This window comes from Mycetomoellerius zeteki, unplaced genomic scaffold (genome assembly GCF_001594055.1).
Source record: "Mycetomoellerius zeteki isolate Tzet28-1 unplaced genomic scaffold, Tzet1.0 scaffold119, whole genome shotgun sequence".
NCBI classification, from domain to species: domain Eukaryota; kingdom Metazoa; phylum Arthropoda; class Insecta; order Hymenoptera; family Formicidae; genus Mycetomoellerius; species Mycetomoellerius zeteki.
This window is the reverse complement of record NW_017256116.1, coordinates 602,926-622,930: the sequence shown is the minus strand read 5'-3', so window position 1 is coordinate 622,930 and position 20,005 is coordinate 602,926. Positions and strand designations below refer to the sequence as shown.

The following is a 20,005-nucleotide window of genomic DNA, read 5'->3' as shown; positions in this document are numbered from 1 at the left end:
AACGAACGTACGCATATCGATTGATCCATGTGTAATATCTTGAATATTATTTCGCGAATAATCGAACCACATTATGTAGACTCTTATAGTGTTTTTGCCCCCTCTCCCCTCCCATTAGATATTAAAATCGATTTTTGAAAAATCGTATCTTTTATCTCTGTCAATAAAAACTGTTCCTAGGACCATTCTATGTGTCTACGTAATAATCGTTGTTACGCCTCTGGAAAAAAAAAATGCGAGTTTCTATGAAAACGTCTCTTTTATCTCTAGCGATTGAATTATTTTATCTTATCATGCGAAATTCATGCTCGGTTGATATCAGATAATCGATCAATTGAATATATCTCAAAAAAAATAACAAGATTTCGTCACACGATCACGAGAAAGTACTTAGGATAATACTTACCCAGAATCGCGTACGCCCACAATCGCATAGCGTCTCCGGAATCTTCGATTGCGTAATTATGTGCGTTGTTACGCAAGTGCGATCGTGGCGGCTCACATAAATGAGGTACAAGTGTTTATGATTCGAATGGACAAGTTCGCACTTTATTATCATCATTCTCGGAAGATCGGAGTACCGAGTCATCGTGAAACGCAACCAACGTCTTTCGCCGTGTTTTCGCTCGACAAAATTTGTTGGATACAGTACTATTAAAATATAGCCTAAAGAATCGCAACAGCAAAGCGTTGGAGCAAACGCGTCTTCCGTTCCCCCTCGAACGAATGGCAGTGACAGAAAAAATTGATTAAAATTGTTTGAGAAGCACATTTACGCCTAAATGTAGTTCTCAAAGATCCAAGCATCAAGATGACGTTTTAATGAAGTTTCATTGACATTAAAGACGTCATTAGGATGTTCTTAATGACATCATTTGACGTCACCTTGCTACTTGGGGTGTCTCGGAATAAGCGGCTCGGATTCTAACTGTATTCTCTCTCCGGAGGTTCAGAGGGGACAGAAACCAGGCAATATCTCGAAAAAAAAAGCATCTTTCATTTGTCGATAAAAACTTCTTTTGACCATTCATTCTTTGTCGATGTAATAATTTAATGGCTACGTTTACACCGTGAGACCTATTCTGCCTTTTTTAAATCTATATTTTAGGTCTGAAAAAACGAGACCAAACAAGGCCTTACAATAGAGAATAAGTCATCTATCACTGTTTACACCAAGGAGCCTAAATGATTGAAAGTCGAATTTGGGATACAGACCGCGGCCTAAATGCACTGTGTAAATGTAGCCATTAATCATCGTCGCGTCCCTGAAAAAATGCAAAGTTGCAAATTTTTGAATGGATCAGCGAGCGAAAACAGATGAAGAAATATACAATCGTTTCATTCCACAGATTTAACTTGGATCTCTTTCTTTCAGCATTTCCGAAACTTCGACTAATCTGGAGACTCGTTAAAATTCGATCCGCTTATCCCAGGTGATGCTCTGGCGAACTGGTTGATTGAGTGCCGAATACTTGTCTTTTCTTTTCCTTTTTGTCCAAATGAAATTTTTATTAAACACGGTTCTTCTGTAACATCGAGGACGAATTATAACATAAATAATCATCGTCGATCAGTATCACTTTTTCGCGCTCAACAATGAGTCTATTAGTAACACTGGAAGATAGTAGAGTTTGGGATTTGAGGACGAGGGCGGGGAACGGAGGGGAGGGGGAGGCGGCAGCGGTGGTGACAGCGGTGTCTCTCTGCTCCCTCTGCCAGGTGCATCTACCTTTCGCTCTACTACTCTCATGCATCTCTTCTTTCACTCTTTCTCGCTCGCTCTCACGCAATCTCTCGCATATACCCGAATAATTACCGTTCACTCAGCTACACAAGGTTTTGGTATACAACAATACCTAACCTAGGGCTAACCCTAAATTGTAATTATCATAGCGTGAAGCATCGTGGTGGTATGTACATACATCACACGCGCGCGCACAACTATAATTAAATCCCCGGGTTCGTCTTTCTCATTTTTTTTTTTTCATTTGCTTGTAGCTTTCCTATATAATCACGTTCGGTTTCCCTCCCCGATACATCGTACATATTAAAATATACAACGGACAAAAATATAAAGGGAAGAAGGGTAGTTGGCGATAAAACGTGTCTAGCGTGCCTGCATTCTCCCGAGCATAAAGTGACGAAGATCGTTCCCCGTTGCAAGGAGAAAACAAAGATTTAAAAAAAAATGAAGAGGCAAACGAACCACCACCATACCGCTCCCCGGCTCGCTCGTGCATAGTTTTTCGTTTCTTATTTTCTTTTTTTTTTAGCTACGCAAGTTTCCGGAAAATTGCAACTTCTCTTCCATGTTCGTTATCGCTCGTTCTTCGTCCCCGTCGAGACGACTGTTGTTTCTGCTGTATCTCGGATACGTATACAAGTGCATTTCCAAGGCGAGAGTAGTAGTTTTCCAGACAAATGTTGTTGAATCCTTTCGATCATTTTTGTCCCCGACAAATAAACTTATCAAGTTCGATTAGTCCTATCCTCTCTTCACCGGAAATACGCTTATATCGTGAAACTTGTTTGCATTTTTCTTAGGTAGAAAATACTGCGCAGTTAAAAGTGGCAAGCGGGCGCTCTGGCTTCGCACTTTCCGTATGGATTTGGCTTTTTTGCTCCTCTTTTGTACCCGAACGACTGTGGGGAAAGATGGTAGCGATCGATCGAAAGACTGCGCGCACAAAGGAGTACGATTGTCAGCTCCCAAAGGACAATCCATCCCAGGACGACACAAGTCCGTCTGCCGGCTGCTGCCCCACGTGAGATGTGTGTATGCATGTGCGATCGGCCAATTTCTTGAAGAATGCGACGCAGCGTGGGCTACAACTTTCGTGAATTTTGTCATCAAACGCCCGCTCGCCTGTACTGAACGAACTTAATATGGAATGTACAAATTATCCCCCGTTTACATGTTATTATCAGCGTATATATAACTTCTCTCAGATGATCATTGATTTCGCCATCATACGGTATTTCTCTCTCTCTCTCTCTCTTTCTCTCTCTCTCTGTGTGTGTGTATGTGTGTACTGATGTGTCCACTGGTACGAACGGTTATCGGTTTTACACAAGCTTCGCACATACCCGTTACTCCATTGACATACGACGACGTTAGTCTCGATCATGGAAATAATGTGGAACCAGATTAAAATCGCACGACTAATCGAGTGTCGACCGCTGGCCTTTGCGGCTTTGACAGCTCGATTAGGCGGATCACTTCTTTTTTTTCCTCCTGTCGTCTATCGTTGTCCATGAACAACCGTGAAAACGTGAAATCCCGTCGTGTCCAGCAGCCTCTCTCAATTGACTTAATACTATTGTGTGTACCTGTTGATCTACTCGCATTCATACATTTTTTTTTATATTTTTTTCTTTTTACTAAAGTTTCATCCATCAATATCATTCTCATCTATTAACTTCTAGTTGCACAATCTCTATCACGCGAGATCTTGTCCGGTACATTCTCATTCTCACAAACTCTCACTCTCACTCTCTCTCTCTCTCTTCCTCTCCCTCTCTCGCTTTGTTATATTACGTTTTTCCACGCATAATTTGCGTGTCACTTATTCTTACATATTTCTATTCCGATGATATAATTTCGTTTCTTTAGAGTTTTCTTTTGTGTGATTCGCGTCCCTGCCGTTTCGCGATTGCATTTATAATATATTTATATATATATATATAATTGTGCTAAATATTCTTTTATCAATAACATATTTTCCTTTATACACTCAGTAGAGCCGATTACTTTAACTGGTAATTCAATGTCGTACTAAGCTAAAAATGATTACTATACAGTGAAAGAGAAATGTTCGACAATGGGATTAACACAGGAGACCTTTTCTCTAAATATGTATTTCCCTGTCGACTTTTGCTTTCCACGCTTTCTTTCGTTTTTTCTCGCTATACACTCGCTTCTCTCCATACACTGCAGTGTCGAAATGCGTCGTTGCGCATCGGTGTCGCGAAATCAAGAAAAAAAAAGTCGGCCGCACTTCTCAATCGCAGCACCTTCGATATAATCATACAATCCGTGTGACAAGTAATGCGTGGCGTGGTTAAATGTCCGTACACTAAATAGATGAATCATTTTTTTTTTAGTATGATATTACAGGGGGACGCGCAGAGATGAGCCAAGATGGTAATTAGATAGGTATGCATGGAGTAACGTGATTAAGTAAAATATGTCGAAACAAGATGTAGCATAATAGTAGTCGGGGAGCGCTGTTGGTTGCAGGCGACATGTCTTGCATGGAGCCATGGCAGGTAGTAGGATGCCGCTACTGACCGTTTACTTTGTGTACAAGTAGATGGCGACGATCAGGCCGTAGAGACCCAATACTTCGGCGAAGATCAGAATCAAGATCATGCCGACGAAGAGACGAGGTTGCTGAGCGGTACCTCTCACTCCAGCATCGCCCACGATGCCAATAGCAAATCCGGCTGCTAGACCAGAGAAGCCTACAGCTAAGCCAGCACCCAAGTGAGTGAAACCACTAACAAGCAGAAGAAAAATATCTCGTTAATTATAGAGTCTATTGTAAACAATAAGCGTTTTATATTCTTTTATCAGAGCATGTAGGTATGATAAACATGAAAATATATAATTACAACCACATTGTAAAACGCTGCTTAATGGAGAGATTTAAATAATAACAGATTGGTATGTATAAAAAATACGTACTTATACAGGTCGTATTTAGGGGCTCTCCCAAGAGTACCCGCAATGAGTACTGCCACTACAAGACCATAAATGGCAATAATACCTGCCATGACAACGGGAATAATGGATTTCATGATTAATTCTGGCCTCATGACAGACATCGCTGCGATTCCTGTACCGGCCTTTGCTGTGCCATACGCTGCTCCAAGAGCTGTGAAAGAAAATAATTCGTTATAAGTGATTCGTACAATTGTAACAAAAATGTAAATTAATAAGAATTATTTGTTTTATATAGTATATTCATGTAAATTGATTTATATATATATTCATATAAATCAACGTCTCAGTTTTACATGTTATATACAGAACTGAATGTTAATCAGACACAAAATATTTTAAAATGCTTATAGATATCTAATTAAATTGAGAATATTCTATATAAATATATAGTGATAGTTTGAAAGTAGTTTCAATATTTATTCTATAATAGTAAAATAAAAAATAGAATAATGCAGGATTTTCTATATGAAACGGAAAATACCGAGCGATAACTTGCTAATTATATATGTGCATATTTCGTCGTAGAATACAAATAAAAACGACAAGAAATTAGCAATGATTATCGAAAAATTAACGGAGTTGATCGAGACTCAAACTTAGGAATCTTTTCATTCTTAGCACTCAGATGCTACCTTACGACTGCTCCATTATTCTCATAATTATTCCAATTGTTTATGACTATATTGAATAATTTAAACGGCTCTTTTTATTTTCCTACAATAATTAAATATAAATAATCATCCTACAAAATTTGCTCTCATAATAAAAAGGAATGTAACAAACTGTCTATAATATAGTAATAAATGTATTACAAAGACAATATGTATCAAATGAGTCACGTGCTCTTTCCTCTGCCATTAATCGCTACATAAATTTAATAAAAGTTTACGGACAAAAAGTTCAAGATATTTTCTATACTCTGAAATATTCAAATCAAATTATTTAATTGTGTGGAGAAAAAAACATGGAGGAGTAAAAGTCATAATGGTGTAAGTCATTTTTATGATTTCGAAAAAAAAAGATTTTTTCATATTTGCATCAATGACCTCAAGTTGATAGGTTTAAAAAGTGACTTACACCATTATTACTTTTACCTCTTCACATGTCGTTACAAATGAGATGAGAATTCATTTTAGAGACCAGTGCTGTAAATCATTGGCGAACGTATAATACAAATTAAATCTTTAGGGGGAAAATCTCTAAAGTAAAATGGAAAAAAAACGAGGAATCGTAAATTGCAAGCATCACGCGTATTTTTCGGACGTACAGTATACTCCTTGGCGGTTTCAGTCGCACGAGCCGAGCATGCTACGAGGATTATCGATCGAGCTCGTCGCGACGGTCCCAACGGGAGAAGCGACGAAAATAATTTTCATCCCGAGTCATTTTTCTGCTTTCTTGCGCGTCGTCGTTCGACAATCCCGACCGCGAATCGCGAGAATCCCCGCGATCGCGACGGGGACGTCGCCAGGTGTCCTCGTGACACCGGGTACCCAGCCCAGCCTGGAAATCGCAGTCACATGATTCTCACGTTGGCAGTCACATGACAATCGCACAAGTCCCATCTCGTGAGTAGGGAGGCGTGGCGCGTGGCTGGGAGAGGCAATCATGTAATTTTTTTTCTCTCTTTCTCTCCTCTCGTACCTTTAGCCCTAACGTCCTGCTCTAATAACGTCGTTCTTGTGGTTATTTAATCGTTACGAATCTTATCGTGTGCGAACATATATGCACGCCTTATCATATATAAATAAATACCTCTCGAACGCTCGTAACTCGATTATGCTTGGCTCGCACGAGGTATTGCTAGATCAAACAAGTGGACTACCTCTTCTTGCATTTCGAAATTCGTCTCTTTCGTCGAATTTTCTTCGCGGAGACGAACTCAACGAGCAAGCACGTTGAAACGAATTTCTCTCAACACCGCAAGCCGGACGTGATTACCGAATCGGCCCACGATCAATTTGTATGCTTCCGTTGAAGCACATGCCGCTCCTCGCATAAAGTGACTCGAAAACAAGCGAAAGAATCGAGCGAGCAATAGTTATTATTCGTGTTGTTTGAAACCTCCAAAAATTTTTGCACTTAAAGCGGGACGAATATATTAGAGCATTGAAGGGAGAGAAAGCGAAGATGCCGAGTGCAAAAAGTGCAAATAAGGCGAACAGATCTAATCTCATGACGCTGGTCATCTACGCGATCGATATTCTTCGGGGAAGAGTGACGAAGAAAATCGCGACCTTTGCTCCTGACGACGCGATCCCGCATTCCCGACAGAAAGGCCGAGGGCGCATACGGGAAAAGGCATTCGTATTGATCTTTCCGACGGGTAAAAGCGACGCTCGCTAGCGGCGGTGGCGGCAGTCCCCGGGGGTCACCGTTTACCACGAATTCGGGAAAATCATTAATTGTAAATCGATACGCGCGTCGGGAGCGCATTCGCCTTACGCGGAAACAGGTGACCTGTACTTTTCTTGCACGTCGTAAGCCGAGACGCTTGACTCGCTTCCGCGAAGAAGCGCGATCGAGGTAAAGAGAGATCGACTCGCGTTGCGAAGCGGCGTCTACAATGAAATTTTAAGGTGTAAAACTTGAGCTTTAAATCGTAAGAAATTATTCAGTCACGGTCGATTATTCTCCTCACGTTCGACTGTGATTGGTCAATTTCATTTGGCTCGAGACTCAACTTTTGCGCCTTAAAATCTCAATTATAGACGCCGTTTAACATTAAAAAAAAAATTCAAAAGTAAAAGGAGAGGGTGTAGAAAGTACAGGTGAGGTGCAGGTAAGGGGGCAGGAAACAATCGGCGCGGCGTGGCGGGGAAACGTGTCTCGTGACACGCACGAGGCGCAACGCCCGCACGTCGTATCCCGTCCGTCTGTTTCCTTCGTCTATCCATCTGTCCGTCCGCGTCTCTTTTCCGAGGCTCGTAAAATTCTAACGGCGTGCCGTCGCCGCCGCTCGACCGAGGTCAGCATTACGAAATAGCAGCTGCGCCCGGTCTGGCTATTCCGCGCTAATTCGCGAATAAAACGCGTTTCCCAGGAGGGAATGCACGAGCGCGGCCAACGCAGATTTCTTGGACCGTCTTTTCTCGGGAATTTGCCAAATCTGTAGGGCCAAACGGGCGAGACGTTAGGCGCGAGGAAGAGAAAGAATTTAAAGGGAAAAGGCGAGCGTATGGAAACGGAACAAAAGCAAACGACGTAGAAAACTGAAACGTTACAAGAGGAACCATCGGTGGCTAAATGGGAGCCTCAATTCTCGAGATAAGATAACGCCGTTGAAATTTTCATGGGAGCTTCGTCATTGTGGTTTCCGCGAAGAAAACGACGTCGCCGTTGTCGCGGCTCGTCACGCGTCTCGCGGCACATCAGGCACATGACGTCGCCGCGTACGAGGCCGCGTACGCCCCGTGGAAAATGAGAGCTCTCCCCCGCGTTTCTTCTTCGCGGGGAGGATCGATAATCCGCGCGCGCCGCGCTGTTCGCAAATCGCACACGATTTTCATCTGTCTCACGCTGCGCGAGAAAATGGCGTGAGAGACGATACATCGGCGCCCCGTGCCTACGGCGACGGGGACGACGTCGATCAACGGCAAATGTCGACGCGCGACGTCGACATCAATGAGCCAAGTAGGTAAGCGGAGACGCAGTAAGACGCGGCCTCGTGGTCTCCTTGTCGCCGATTCGTCGTGATTCGCGAACGAGCGCACGTACGAGCGAGCGAGCGAGATCACGAGGTGGCGATGGGACAAACAGTCGAGACTCACCAGAAAATACGATGGCAGAGGCGGCGCCCATAACGCCGAAGAACGGCGAGTACACCGGGGCTTCTTCCGTGGGGCTACTCATTGTGGCCTGGTTTGTCGGATCTCGGCGGTCAAGTCGATCGCGGGTGTATTTACAGGTTGCACGAGAATCGGTCGCGCGGGATCGTCGAATGCAGAGCGATCTTCACGTCACTCACGGCGCTAAACTAGTGGCCCACTGTCAAATATGGCCTACCGGAGTACAGTAGCGCGGGTCATGTGATGAGTGACGAGCGATCAACGCGGTGGAAGGTGGCCGCTATCGCGGCGTGTCGCGTCAGTCTCGTCAGTCCTGTCGCGATTGGCCGACGGCTGGAGCCGCCGGCCAATCGCGCCTCGCGTCTCATCCCCAGCCGGCTGACGTTGGGCCCGCCGATTGGTTGCGTTCAACGCGCATCGCTCGTGCGCATCGGCTCTCGCCGTCGCGACTGCGAGCGCGTGACATGCGTTTTCCGCTCGATTTTCCGTTCGGTGCGGTCTTTTTCGAACGACCCTGTTACTGCGAAATATCGCGCGAATGTCTTTTACGATCCCACGGTATTTGCTGATATTTGTTTGACGATATTTGTTTGACGATAGTCTGAAAACGATCCTCTTCAACGAGTTCGCCGTTTACGTATATATAGGCACATGACCGGATGTTTGAATTGTCAGCTGAGTATCGCGAGTTTTTAAAGAGTAGGGTGAACGGCATACTCGTGAATATCGATATGATTACAGAGATAATAAAATTACGGATTACGTGTTTTTCTCATCACATTTTATAAATAATATTTTATAGATAAAAATTATTTCATTATTATATGTATACATGTTGGCTATTGTTGTTATGAAACTCTCACTCAAATTGTACTACGGCCCTGACCTAAATTACGCGATTTTACTGAAGAAACTTTCAACTTCAATTAAAATGTAGTGATATAAAAATATATTTTGCGTAAAAATATATTTTGGTATGTTTATGTAATGTAATTCATTTACTCATCTAATTATATCGTCTTTGTATTTTAATAATTTTTGAGAATTTATGCATGTTTTAACTTTTAGACTTAAAATTGTAGATATTTTAGGAAATTTATATTTATATGGAATTATTTTTTATCTAATATTATATATAAATGATTTCCTAATACTTTGTATGCTTTTGAAATTTCGAATTTTCATTATTTGAGTCTTTAAACTTGAATAAGAATTCTTGGAATCGCAGTTCTTTCGTAGTTTTAATTAAAATCTTTCTGTTATCCGACGATTAGATATGATATTTTATCGACTTTAGAACTTTATAAATTTTTTCATAGTTCACCAAAAGTTGATAAATTTTTTTATGTTAATTGTTGGGGTCAAAAGTTACACGAGTATGTAATACTTACATAAGAAAACGTGATAAACAAAATACGGAAACGTAAGAAAAAGATAGAAGTTTGTAATTATTTATATATTACAAACGTCTATCTTTTCCTTACGCTCATATATTTTATTTATAACGCTTCCTTAATAAGTTTTACAACTTACCCGTATTACTAGCTTTGCAACTGTTATAAAATTCTTCAATACGATTGGTTCTTGCTTTTAGTTCCTTATAGATCTAAACGTATAAATCTATCATAATGAAAAATTTTACAATTGTAAAGCTCCTTTCTCCGCTAAAGCAGCTAATTTTTGCTATTGTAATTATATTGGTACGCGCGTTGATGTAACTTTTTTCAATTATTTTCTCTTAATTCATTATTAATTTTTAAGAAAAATAAACTTAAAAGATAAATAATAATAGATAATAATTTAATTTCTTATAAAATATATTTATTTTACTATATAATTAAACGACGGTAATGCAGTAAATTGCAACAAAAGTCGCGCTTGTGGCGTCCTCGCTAGGATAATTTTGAAACTGCATGATACAATTCAGTGTGTATGTATATACACCATTCGTATATTTTTATGGGATGTATTTGCACGTGGATTGAGTAGATATTTTTTTACATTAGTGAAAGAAAGATGAAGTTTTCATATAAAGTAAGACATTTATTGTTTTAAAAAAGCTGCAATTTATGAGTTTTATTTTTTGTAAATTGTGTTCTTTATTACTTAAAATTATTACGTATATACAATATTTCTAACCTATAATGTTTTAGTATTTATAGTATTTATGTTCCCTTTTATTTGCGTTTAATAAGATTTTTAATTGTATATTTAGTTAAAATATTTTTTATTAGTCCACTTACTGATAATTATAAAGACAAATAATATATGGTAATTTTTAAATATGTATAAAAGTTTTATATTAATAATATATATATGTATATGTTTACATGAAGAATATATCTAGATATAAATTACAGTGAAATGCTCTGTATTTTTGTTATAGTTTAGCAATTTACTTGGCACAGTTTATCGTAAAGGGGATTTACACTTTACTCCAGATGGATCGTCAGTTATCAGTCCTGTGGGCAACCGAATTACAATTTTTTATTTAAAAAAGTATGTAATTATAAAAGTATTAATTTTACTGCAAATCGTATTTAAGAAAATTTTAGAAAAACTTATAAATTTTATGTGATATTAATTATTACAAAATTTTATATAAAATGTTTTTTAGTAAAAAATCTATGACGCTTCCTGTTGAGAGCAGATTTAATTATATTACAATTGATGTATCACCAAATGGGAATATATTAGTAGCGATTAACACAGGTAAGACTTCTTTTTGTATACACATTGTTAAAAATTATTTATTTAATACTATTTATAATATGAAGGAGTATTTGTAGGAGGAATCATCGCTTTATAATATACTTGCAGATGGCGAAGCTCATATTATTAGTTTAATAAGTAAAGTGATTTTACATAAATACAGATTTAAAGGACGTCCTAAGCGTGTAAAGTTTTCTCCAGATGGAAAATATTTTGCAGTTTGTAAAGGAGGCGGTGGTAAGTATTTACTATTTTAAACTTATGGAAATGTATTAACGAAAATATAACATTTATGTAAAGTAGTATATATTACTTTTGTATTTCAGTATTCATTTTCAATGCACCTGGTTTACAAACGGGGGATTACAATCCATTTATTATGGAACATGCGTTTCACGGAGCTACTGCTGAGACAACGTGTGTTAGTTGGTCTTTTGACTCGAAACTGTTAGCAGTTGGTTCAAAGGATACTACTGTAAAGATATACAGTTTACAAAAATGGGCAAACTTTAAGTGGATTACATTGGGTGGTCATTCAGATGTAATTGTGGCATGTTTCTTTGAAGCAAAACAATATGATATGTACACTATTAGCAAGTAAGTGATACAATTTAATATTTACATTGTATTAGTTTAAATTTATTATATATATTTTTGCTGACAAGAAATTTTGTACACAATATCCTATATACAACTTGAATTCGCTTATTTATTTTCGGAGGATTTTTTTTACAGAAATGGTCGAGTGTGTGTCTGGGAATGTACACTTGAACCAGATGATTGGGTTGAATGGGAACCACCTTCGAAAAAAGAAAAACCTAAAGATAGTGATAGCGAGGATGACATTGATGTAGACAAAATTATAGAGAAAACAGAGAAACAAAAGGCCTATGCCGAAAAGAAATTATTAGACTCAGGTGAGAAAATTTTTTTATCATTCTATGAAATTCCTGAATTTAATATTGTTTATGAATAATTGTAAAACTTGCTAGAACATAGTTGATTAGAAATAATAGTTTCTTTACGCTATTATGTATTGTATATATAATAGCGTATTATATAATTTATAAAAATATGTGCACATTTTACTAGATGATTTGCCACAAAATGATATAGAAGAGGTTTCTATGGAAGAGAAAAACAAAAAAATCAAAATGTTGGGCTATAAAAAGCGAGCTACTTTCTATTTGGCAGACGAAGTTCATAAGCAAAGTAAAGATGCAAAACTTACTACAGCTGCTTATCACCAAGATACTCATATATTGGTTATTGGATTTAGTAATGGTTCATTTTTCTTATATGAAATGCCGCACGCTAATTTGATCCATTCATTAAGGTACAGCAATATTTTAATTATTTAAAATATGATTTAATATTTTTTATTTTGATATTATATTAATATCATATGTGATATTAGAGATTAACTAAATTACTATATGGCTTTATAGTATTTCTCGACAGCGTATTTCGTCGATTGCATTAAATTCTACTGGAGATTGGATAGCTATAGGATGCTCTCATGCTGGGCAGCTCCTAGTTTGGGAATGGCAAAGTGAAACATATGCCATGAAACAGCAAGGGCATAGAACTAATATGAACTGTCTGGCATACAGTCCCGATGGTCAGTATATTATAACAGGTGGCGACGACGGAAAAGTTAAACTATGGAATACATTAACCGGATTTTGTACGCTTACGTTCCACGAGCATACCTCATCAATATCCAGTGTTCTCTTTAGTCACAATCGTAAATTCGTTGCGTCTGCTTCGTTGGATGGAACGGTGCGAGCGTACGATTTAGCGAGGTACAGAAATTTTCGTACTCTCACCTCGCCACGTCCTGTGCAATTTTCTTGCTTGGCGATCGATGCGAGCGACGAGTTTATCGCTGCGGGTGGTCAAGATTTCTTTGATGTATATCTATGGAGTATGAAACTCGGATCTCTTTTAGAGGTGTGTATAATCTTATTTGTCTAACGTTGATTTGTGTTATATTGTGTATAATTTTTACAATTATGCAATTTAAATTGTATCATAGACATATCTATAAGTATGCAACTAAAATAATATGCTTAAAATATTCGATTTCAGATATTGAGTGGTCATGAGGGACCTATTGCAAGCTTGGCATTTAATCCCAATCCCGCCAGTACAGAATTAGTATCTGCATCTTGGGATAAAACATTGAAAATATGGAATGCTATTGAAAATGGCTCTGCACACGAGACTGTACGATTAACCGCTGATGCGCTGTGCGTAACTTACAAACCAAACGGAGAAGAAGTTGCTGTCGCTACATTGGATGGACAGATTATATTTATTGAATGTAAAACAGCAAGACAGATAGGCTTTATTGAGGGCAGAACCGATTTAGGTGCTGGTAGATCTAAAACAGATCTTATCACAGCGAAAAAGAATTTACAATCCAAGTGAGTAGTGCGAGAAACGCTATCTAGAGAGTAAATCTTGTTTGTCTTAACGATACATTATTAAATCCTATTTTTTAGAGCTTTTACTACATTATGTTATTCGGCTGATGGTATGTGCATATTAGCTGGTGGACGTTCCAAAAATGTGTGCATTTATAATGTTAAAGAATCGATATTGTTAAAAAAGTATGAAATCACTCAGAATAGATCTCTAGATGGTGTGGATGTAAGTAATAATATATATCATGCAAAATGTTCAATTTTTTTCTTTTATTATATATTAAATATAAATGCAGAAAAGCAGTTGCAAAACAAAGATCTATTCTTAATTCCTACTTTGGCAGGATGTTATAAACAGGAAGTACATGTCTGAATTTGGAAACAGAGCTTTAATTGAGCAACGTGAAGGTGGAAACATATCGTTACGTTTGCCAGGTGTTAGAAGTGGAGATATGGCAAGCAGGAGAGTCAAACTAGAAGTGAGAGTACTTTGTTTACAATTCTCTCCCACAGGTAGAAATGAATGATTTTTTTAAATTATTTTGTTTGAAGTAAGTATATTTAAATATGTTGTAAAATAGGACAAGCATGGGCAGCAGCAACAACAGAAGGATTGTTAATATATTCTTTGGATATTGGATTAATGTTCGATCCATTTCAATTGGAGCTCGGAATTACTCCGGATACTGTGAGAGAAACACTTGATAAACACGATTATGCAAAAGGTATAGATATTTTTATATCATAATAATAATAAGATTAACAAATTAACGCAACTGTTATTGTTGTAGCATTAATGATGGCATTGAAGTTAAATGAGAAGTTATTAATACAGCAAGTTATAGAGACTATTCCGTACAAAGAAAGTGAGTTTATATATATATATCTTTAATTAATTTCCTAATGATTTTAATAATGATTTGATATAATAAATACTTGTTTAATTTCTGGCTGTTTAGTTGAATTAACGACCACGAATATGTCAGATGTTTATATCGAGAAATTGCTGAAGTTTATAGCATCCGAATTCGAATCAACGAGGCACATACATTTCTATCTTTTATGGGTAGAAATAATCTTGACGAAATACGGATCTCGGATTAATACTGCGCTTCAGATGCCAGTACTGTTAATGTTGCAAAAGAATATGCAAAAGAAATATGATGATCTTAGTAAAATGTAAGTGTTACATTTTCTTCACTGTATATATATGTTATAAACATGGAAATAATTCAAAACGTTTTTACAGATGCGATTTTAATCAATATACAATAAGCTATATACTGAGGATAGGAGATTTAAAATCTGAGAAAAATGTATCGAAGCTTTCTACGATTACGATAAATGATGAATCTGATTTTTCCATAGAAGAACTAGATACGGATTAAGCTTTATTTAAATCTTTGTAGGATAACGATTTTTTAATAATAATGATAATAGTTTCGATATAGACTGTTTTCAAAATTTACTGCTAGTACCGAAAATCTATAGTTTACGTTACGTGCACTAGAGATTTTTAATACTAGTAATTTTGAAACACATCCATAGTGTAAATACGAAAGTGTTTTATAACAATAAACGAAAATGTAAAAAAAAATTATTTCTCTATTACATATAAAGATACATTTCAAACTTCTAGTCGACGCAACGACAATGACTCATTCACAAATTTTAAATATGAAGAGTGTTGATTATATATGGAATGCTAATACAGATTTCACAAAATTCATATTATTTTATTACGCTTTTAAGCAATACTATTGGCCAGTATAGAACGACGAAAAATAAGAAGAGTATAGGAAACATAATTCTACTGTAGTAATCTATTTTTTGAGAACGTGTTTTACTCGTTTGCACTATCTGGCATTCGGGATCCAGCCATAGAGTTGGCAATAGATGATTATTGGTATGCTTCTTCGGTTTGGTTGGATGAACGAATTCTTCATCCCAAATGCTCTGTCTCTTCACCATCGCCATTAATCGCTAAAAATGAGTAATCGTATTTAACGGATAAAATACAATTTGACAGCCTTTTAAAATTATCAATAAGATTGTTACGAGCAATATTTAGATACGAACCGAGAACGAACGAAAGTCCGTGGAACTTTGCGAATCATTTTTAATGTGTCGCAAGTCGAGCACTTTGACTACGACAAATTCTCCCAAGGCTGCGAACACGAACATCATGCAACCAGCCATCCACACGTCTAGAGCCTGCGTAAGCAAACTTGTATATTTTTATGTCAGGAAAAATAAATTATGTCAATATGAGGCATTGTCTATTATACATAGTGTGATAACAAGTGTATAAGGAGATGTGCAGAAAGTTTGGAGTACTTACATTTACAAACTTACCTTGATATACGCCACTGGCGGAATATCGCTTTTAAGACCGGTAAACATCGTTACCAATGTAAGCATACTCGTCACCAGAAGAGCCACTCGACCAGGAATTGCATCCAAGTCCAACCAGAAGCTGAACCACGAAAGCATCACGACCAGAGTTGACGGTGCGAACGTTTGTATCAAGTGGTGACCGATCTGCCTCTCGAAGCGAAAGAAGACTACCAACCGGGAGAAATTTCCTATGAGATAATTATCAAATTATTAATTAGGAATTTTTTTATTCCACATGTGATCTTTCATTCTATAATTAGAGTTTGTTATATATGTTTTTTTGGATTTTAAGGATTTGATTTAATATAATATAATGCATATTTGTAATCATTGTTTCAATGATTATAAACATCGGACAAAGAGAGATTTAAATAAACTCTTGATTAAATTTCAAATTAAATATATATAAATTTATTAAACTTTAACATACCATTTTTCTCGAGCATATAATCTATAGTTTCTTCGAATACTGCGGGCTTCCCAATATCATATTGCAAAAGTTTCAATTCAGGATTTACCGTAACTCCACTCGCGCCCCACTTTAAACGCAACTTTTTTCTATTGTAGGAAACTGTAATAAATAACTCGGATTTGTGTGTGTAACAAGTGGATAAATTTACCGAAATTTATTCAAGAATATAATGCTTTTTTTCTCTTTTCTGCTGTTATGTTCTAAAAATAATTTTATAAAAGAGTATATGTTTAGGTATTACAGATTGTTTTTGGAATTCGCATTTGCATTTGTATTTTAAGCTTTAAGGCCTTGGCACATACAAAAACTTAAGACGTGAGACTTAAGTGGTAAGGAAATCAACATGTTGGATTCGGTAGTGCTTACGTTATGATCTTACGGTCTCTATTGTAATTGATCGATTCGCTTACTGCTTAAATCTTACGTCTTAAAATAATTAAATGTTAATATGGCTCAAATAGAATAAATCAATAAATAAAACAAGGGCAAACGAGCCAACTACAATATAAGATCTTTAATAAACGTATATATATACAATAATCAAACGTTTCGACACCGATCGGGTCATTTTCAATGTACAAAAACAAAACATCTTACATACATAATCAGAAAATCAGTACGTCTTAAGTTTTTTTATATGCCATGACCTTTTAGCTTTACTTACAGCTTTCTATATAAATTGGGCAGATTTGAATATCCATCGGATACAATTGAAATTCCATTTGACAGGCAACAATAGCGTTAATTCGGGCAGAATATTTAATAGTTTTATTCCGGTATAATGTGACCAATGAGAATTTGTGATTTAAAGTTGCAATCTCTGAAAAATTATTAATACGTAACAATGGCCGGTATTCATAATCAAATCTTATATTCAAGACTGTCTTAAGTACAGTCTTAAGAAGTCACGAACCAATCAGAGGGCCGTATTAGTGTCCTAAGACATTACTTAAGACAGTCTTGAAATAAGAACGGACTATGAATACTGCCCAATTTAACATGAAGACAAGTATGGCTTACCGGAAACTTTTGAATTTAAAAAATATGGATCCGGTTGCCAAAGATTATCGAAAAATTCCGGAGGAAGTATGACATAATCGTCGCCTTCCTCGAAAATATCTTCAGACATATTCAGTCGAGATTCTATCCAACTTTGACTGACGAACATGTCTACACTAATAAAAACACGCGATTGTAATTTTACAATCTTTTATATCCAGATTTTAAACATCTATTTTATCTTTTTAATTTAAATTAAATATATCCCGTTGATTAATTTAAATTAAACAAATATCTTTTTATATATATTCTCTTACTTTTCAGAAGTGATACAACTCAAAAGATTAAGTTTTTAAATATAATATAATATATAAAACATATGTTATATATAAGAGTTAAATTAAGTAGGGAATTATACACATTATATTTATTCAATTCATTCTTGATTATGACTCGAAAGAAGTTTATTTAATTTACCGAAAGTCCATATCTTCAACGTTGATAGAATTAATGTCAACCACTAAAATGTTGAAGTTTACCATTACAGGTGCACCCGACTGCGGTCTAATTTCTGCAAAAAATTTTATTATATATAGCTCATTATTCGCACAAGAAACGTAAATGCAAGCGTCTTGTCCTGGTAAGCGGTATATTACCTTTAACATAATGTTCTGGCAGAATTAGCCTCGACGTCATAGTGCAATTGTTGACATCTTCGCTGAACAAGCTGCGAGGAAAATTCCGTCATCATCATTAAAGTTTCATCCGTTTATTGTTAACGCAGTTTGTTTAACGCTTGTTATTTTATTTGCATTGTATTATATCTTTGGTTAACTGACTCATCGGAAATTCTCATTACATTAAAGAGTATACTTTAATCCTATAAGATTTTACATACACAGTCGAAAACTACTATTTATTTTTTTTATTAGACTTATTTGATCGCGCGAGAGAAAAGTTAGCGAGTTGATATCGTGTCTCTGTCTATGGAGAAGCAAATGAGGGTATATTTAAAAAACTTGTTTCTTCTCTTTTCACGAGAAGTATGCAAAAAATTGCTCTTAAGCGTTATTATTAAATTAAGAAGTAAGAACAAACAAATAAATAAACGTTAACATAACATTAACATAAATATATGTATATCAGCATTAATCGTAAGGATTTTTATAGACCGCGTTAACTTTAAATTTTTCTATCTGGCAGAGTCTAAGAAACAGCGACTCGCTTATTCAGCCTAGAACTTTTTACTTGTTTCTTTCTATTAATAATAATTAATAATAATAGAAATATATATGTTAAGAAACCCAGATAACACAAAGTTTAGATTTTAGAAACGGAATATAAACTTCTTTTAGACGGTTCTCGCAAAAATGTCTTAGACGTCTCTGCATGTCTCAATTTTGAACTCGTCTGGGAAAGAAACTAATCGAGCTTATTCCCTTCCACGTCTCAGATGAAAAATTGCTGCGTGCAATTTTTCTTCGCCTATCTTTGCCTATAAAGCGATAAAAGACTCCGCGACAAAACAAAGCGCTGTGCGTAATGAGGCGAAAATGGCTTTTAAAGGAGCACGAAGTCGTTTACCTCGAGGAACGTACTTCCGGGAGAGAATTCCACCATAAGTGAAGTAAAACTACTGGAAGTGCACGCTTCATCTCAGCCGAACGTATTGTCAACTGATAACGACGTCTTCGACATCCCTTGCACTGTCCAGGGCGGCACGGCAATTAGTCAATTATCAATCATTTACTGTCGCAATCTAGTCCAATTACAGGTATCGTCATCCGCTTTTGTGTTTGCTGTAATTATCCATCGTGAATTGCGTAACGATTTACTATTCTGCGTAGATGCACTATTTGCATCACGCGGTCGAAGTTATACATATATTCGCGCGCGAGGAATTTTTAATGTGTGTCATACTATTTTTTAACACCGGTTTGCTAATGAGATGTATCAACAATTTACATTTTTTAATGTTTGCAAATTTAAATGTGCCGTTCCTCCGTTCAAGCATTTCTTGTGCGTTTTATCCCGGATATTTAATTATCATTAGGTCTGTTCGCCATTGCTTAAAATCCTCAAAAATGTTTACATTTAAAATGAGGTAAATTATATATTCATATAAATTATATATTGAAGAGACAAAAAGCAAAGATGCCGACCGAAAAAATTGCAGGCAGCGCGAATAAACGCGCATTGTACGAAACGTTGATTTTGCAACGATTCGTGCATTTGCACACGAAAATGGTTCTGCGGAGAAGAGATTCGAGAGGTGCGTGTACGTTCACGCGTGTATATCTTCTCATTTCGACAAACGCGCGCGAGAAGACAGAGCCACTGAGGAGAATTTTTTTTTGGGAAAGAGAAAGGTGAGAGTGAGAGTGGGTCAGTATAAGGTGTCTGGTTCGGACTATGGATATAGCAGGTACCGATGCAGGCTTCGCAAATGATCGAGGAGGAAACGCGAGATTGCGGTTCGCCA

At 36.8% G+C, this 20,005-nt stretch overlaps 3 protein-coding genes across 3 annotated transcripts; 1 reads left to right on the top strand and 2 right to left on the bottom strand.

Moving 5' to 3' along the window:
- Positions 1-1,973: 1,973 nt before the first annotated feature.
- On the bottom strand, positions 1,974-8,793 carry Vha16 (vacuolar H+ ATP synthase 16 kDa proteolipid subunit). The gene is made up of 3 exons (XM_018459783.1): positions 8,497-8,793; positions 4,688-4,877; positions 1,974-4,499 (listed from the first exon to the last, which is right to left on the bottom strand). The coding sequence occupies exons 1-3, from the start codon at positions 8,576-8,578 to the stop codon at positions 4,295-4,297; spliced, it is 477 nt and encodes a 158-aa protein (XP_018315285.1). The 5' UTR covers positions 8,579-8,793; the 3' UTR covers positions 1,974-4,294.
- Positions 8,794-10,466: 1,673 nt separating this feature from the next.
- LOC108729798 (periodic tryptophan protein 2 homolog) lies at positions 10,467-15,060 on the top strand. The gene is made up of 15 exons (XM_018459111.1): positions 10,467-10,548; positions 10,901-11,013; positions 11,132-11,226; positions 11,335-11,463; positions 11,553-11,823; positions 11,962-12,143; positions 12,319-12,562; positions 12,675-13,179; positions 13,318-13,655; positions 13,734-13,881; positions 14,000-14,168; positions 14,237-14,380; positions 14,447-14,521; positions 14,615-14,834; positions 14,905-15,060. The coding sequence occupies exons 1-15, from the start codon at positions 10,531-10,533 to the stop codon at positions 15,041-15,043; spliced, it is 2,790 nt and encodes a 929-aa protein (XP_018314613.1). The 5' UTR covers positions 10,467-10,530; the 3' UTR covers positions 15,044-15,060.
- Positions 15,061-15,386: 326 nt separating this feature from the next.
- alka (glycine receptor subunit alpha alkaliphile) lies at positions 15,387-18,253 on the bottom strand. Its single transcript, XM_018459291.1, has 8 exons — positions 18,180-18,253; positions 18,001-18,094; positions 17,545-17,699; positions 17,189-17,344; positions 16,483-16,623; positions 16,011-16,240; positions 15,735-15,869; positions 15,387-15,638 (listed from the first exon to the last, which is right to left on the bottom strand). The coding sequence occupies exons 1-8, from the start codon at positions 18,217-18,219 to the stop codon at positions 15,387-15,389; spliced, it is 1,203 nt and encodes a 400-aa protein (XP_018314793.1). The 5' UTR covers positions 18,220-18,253.
- Between the last annotated feature and the right edge of the window lie 1,752 nt (positions 18,254-20,005).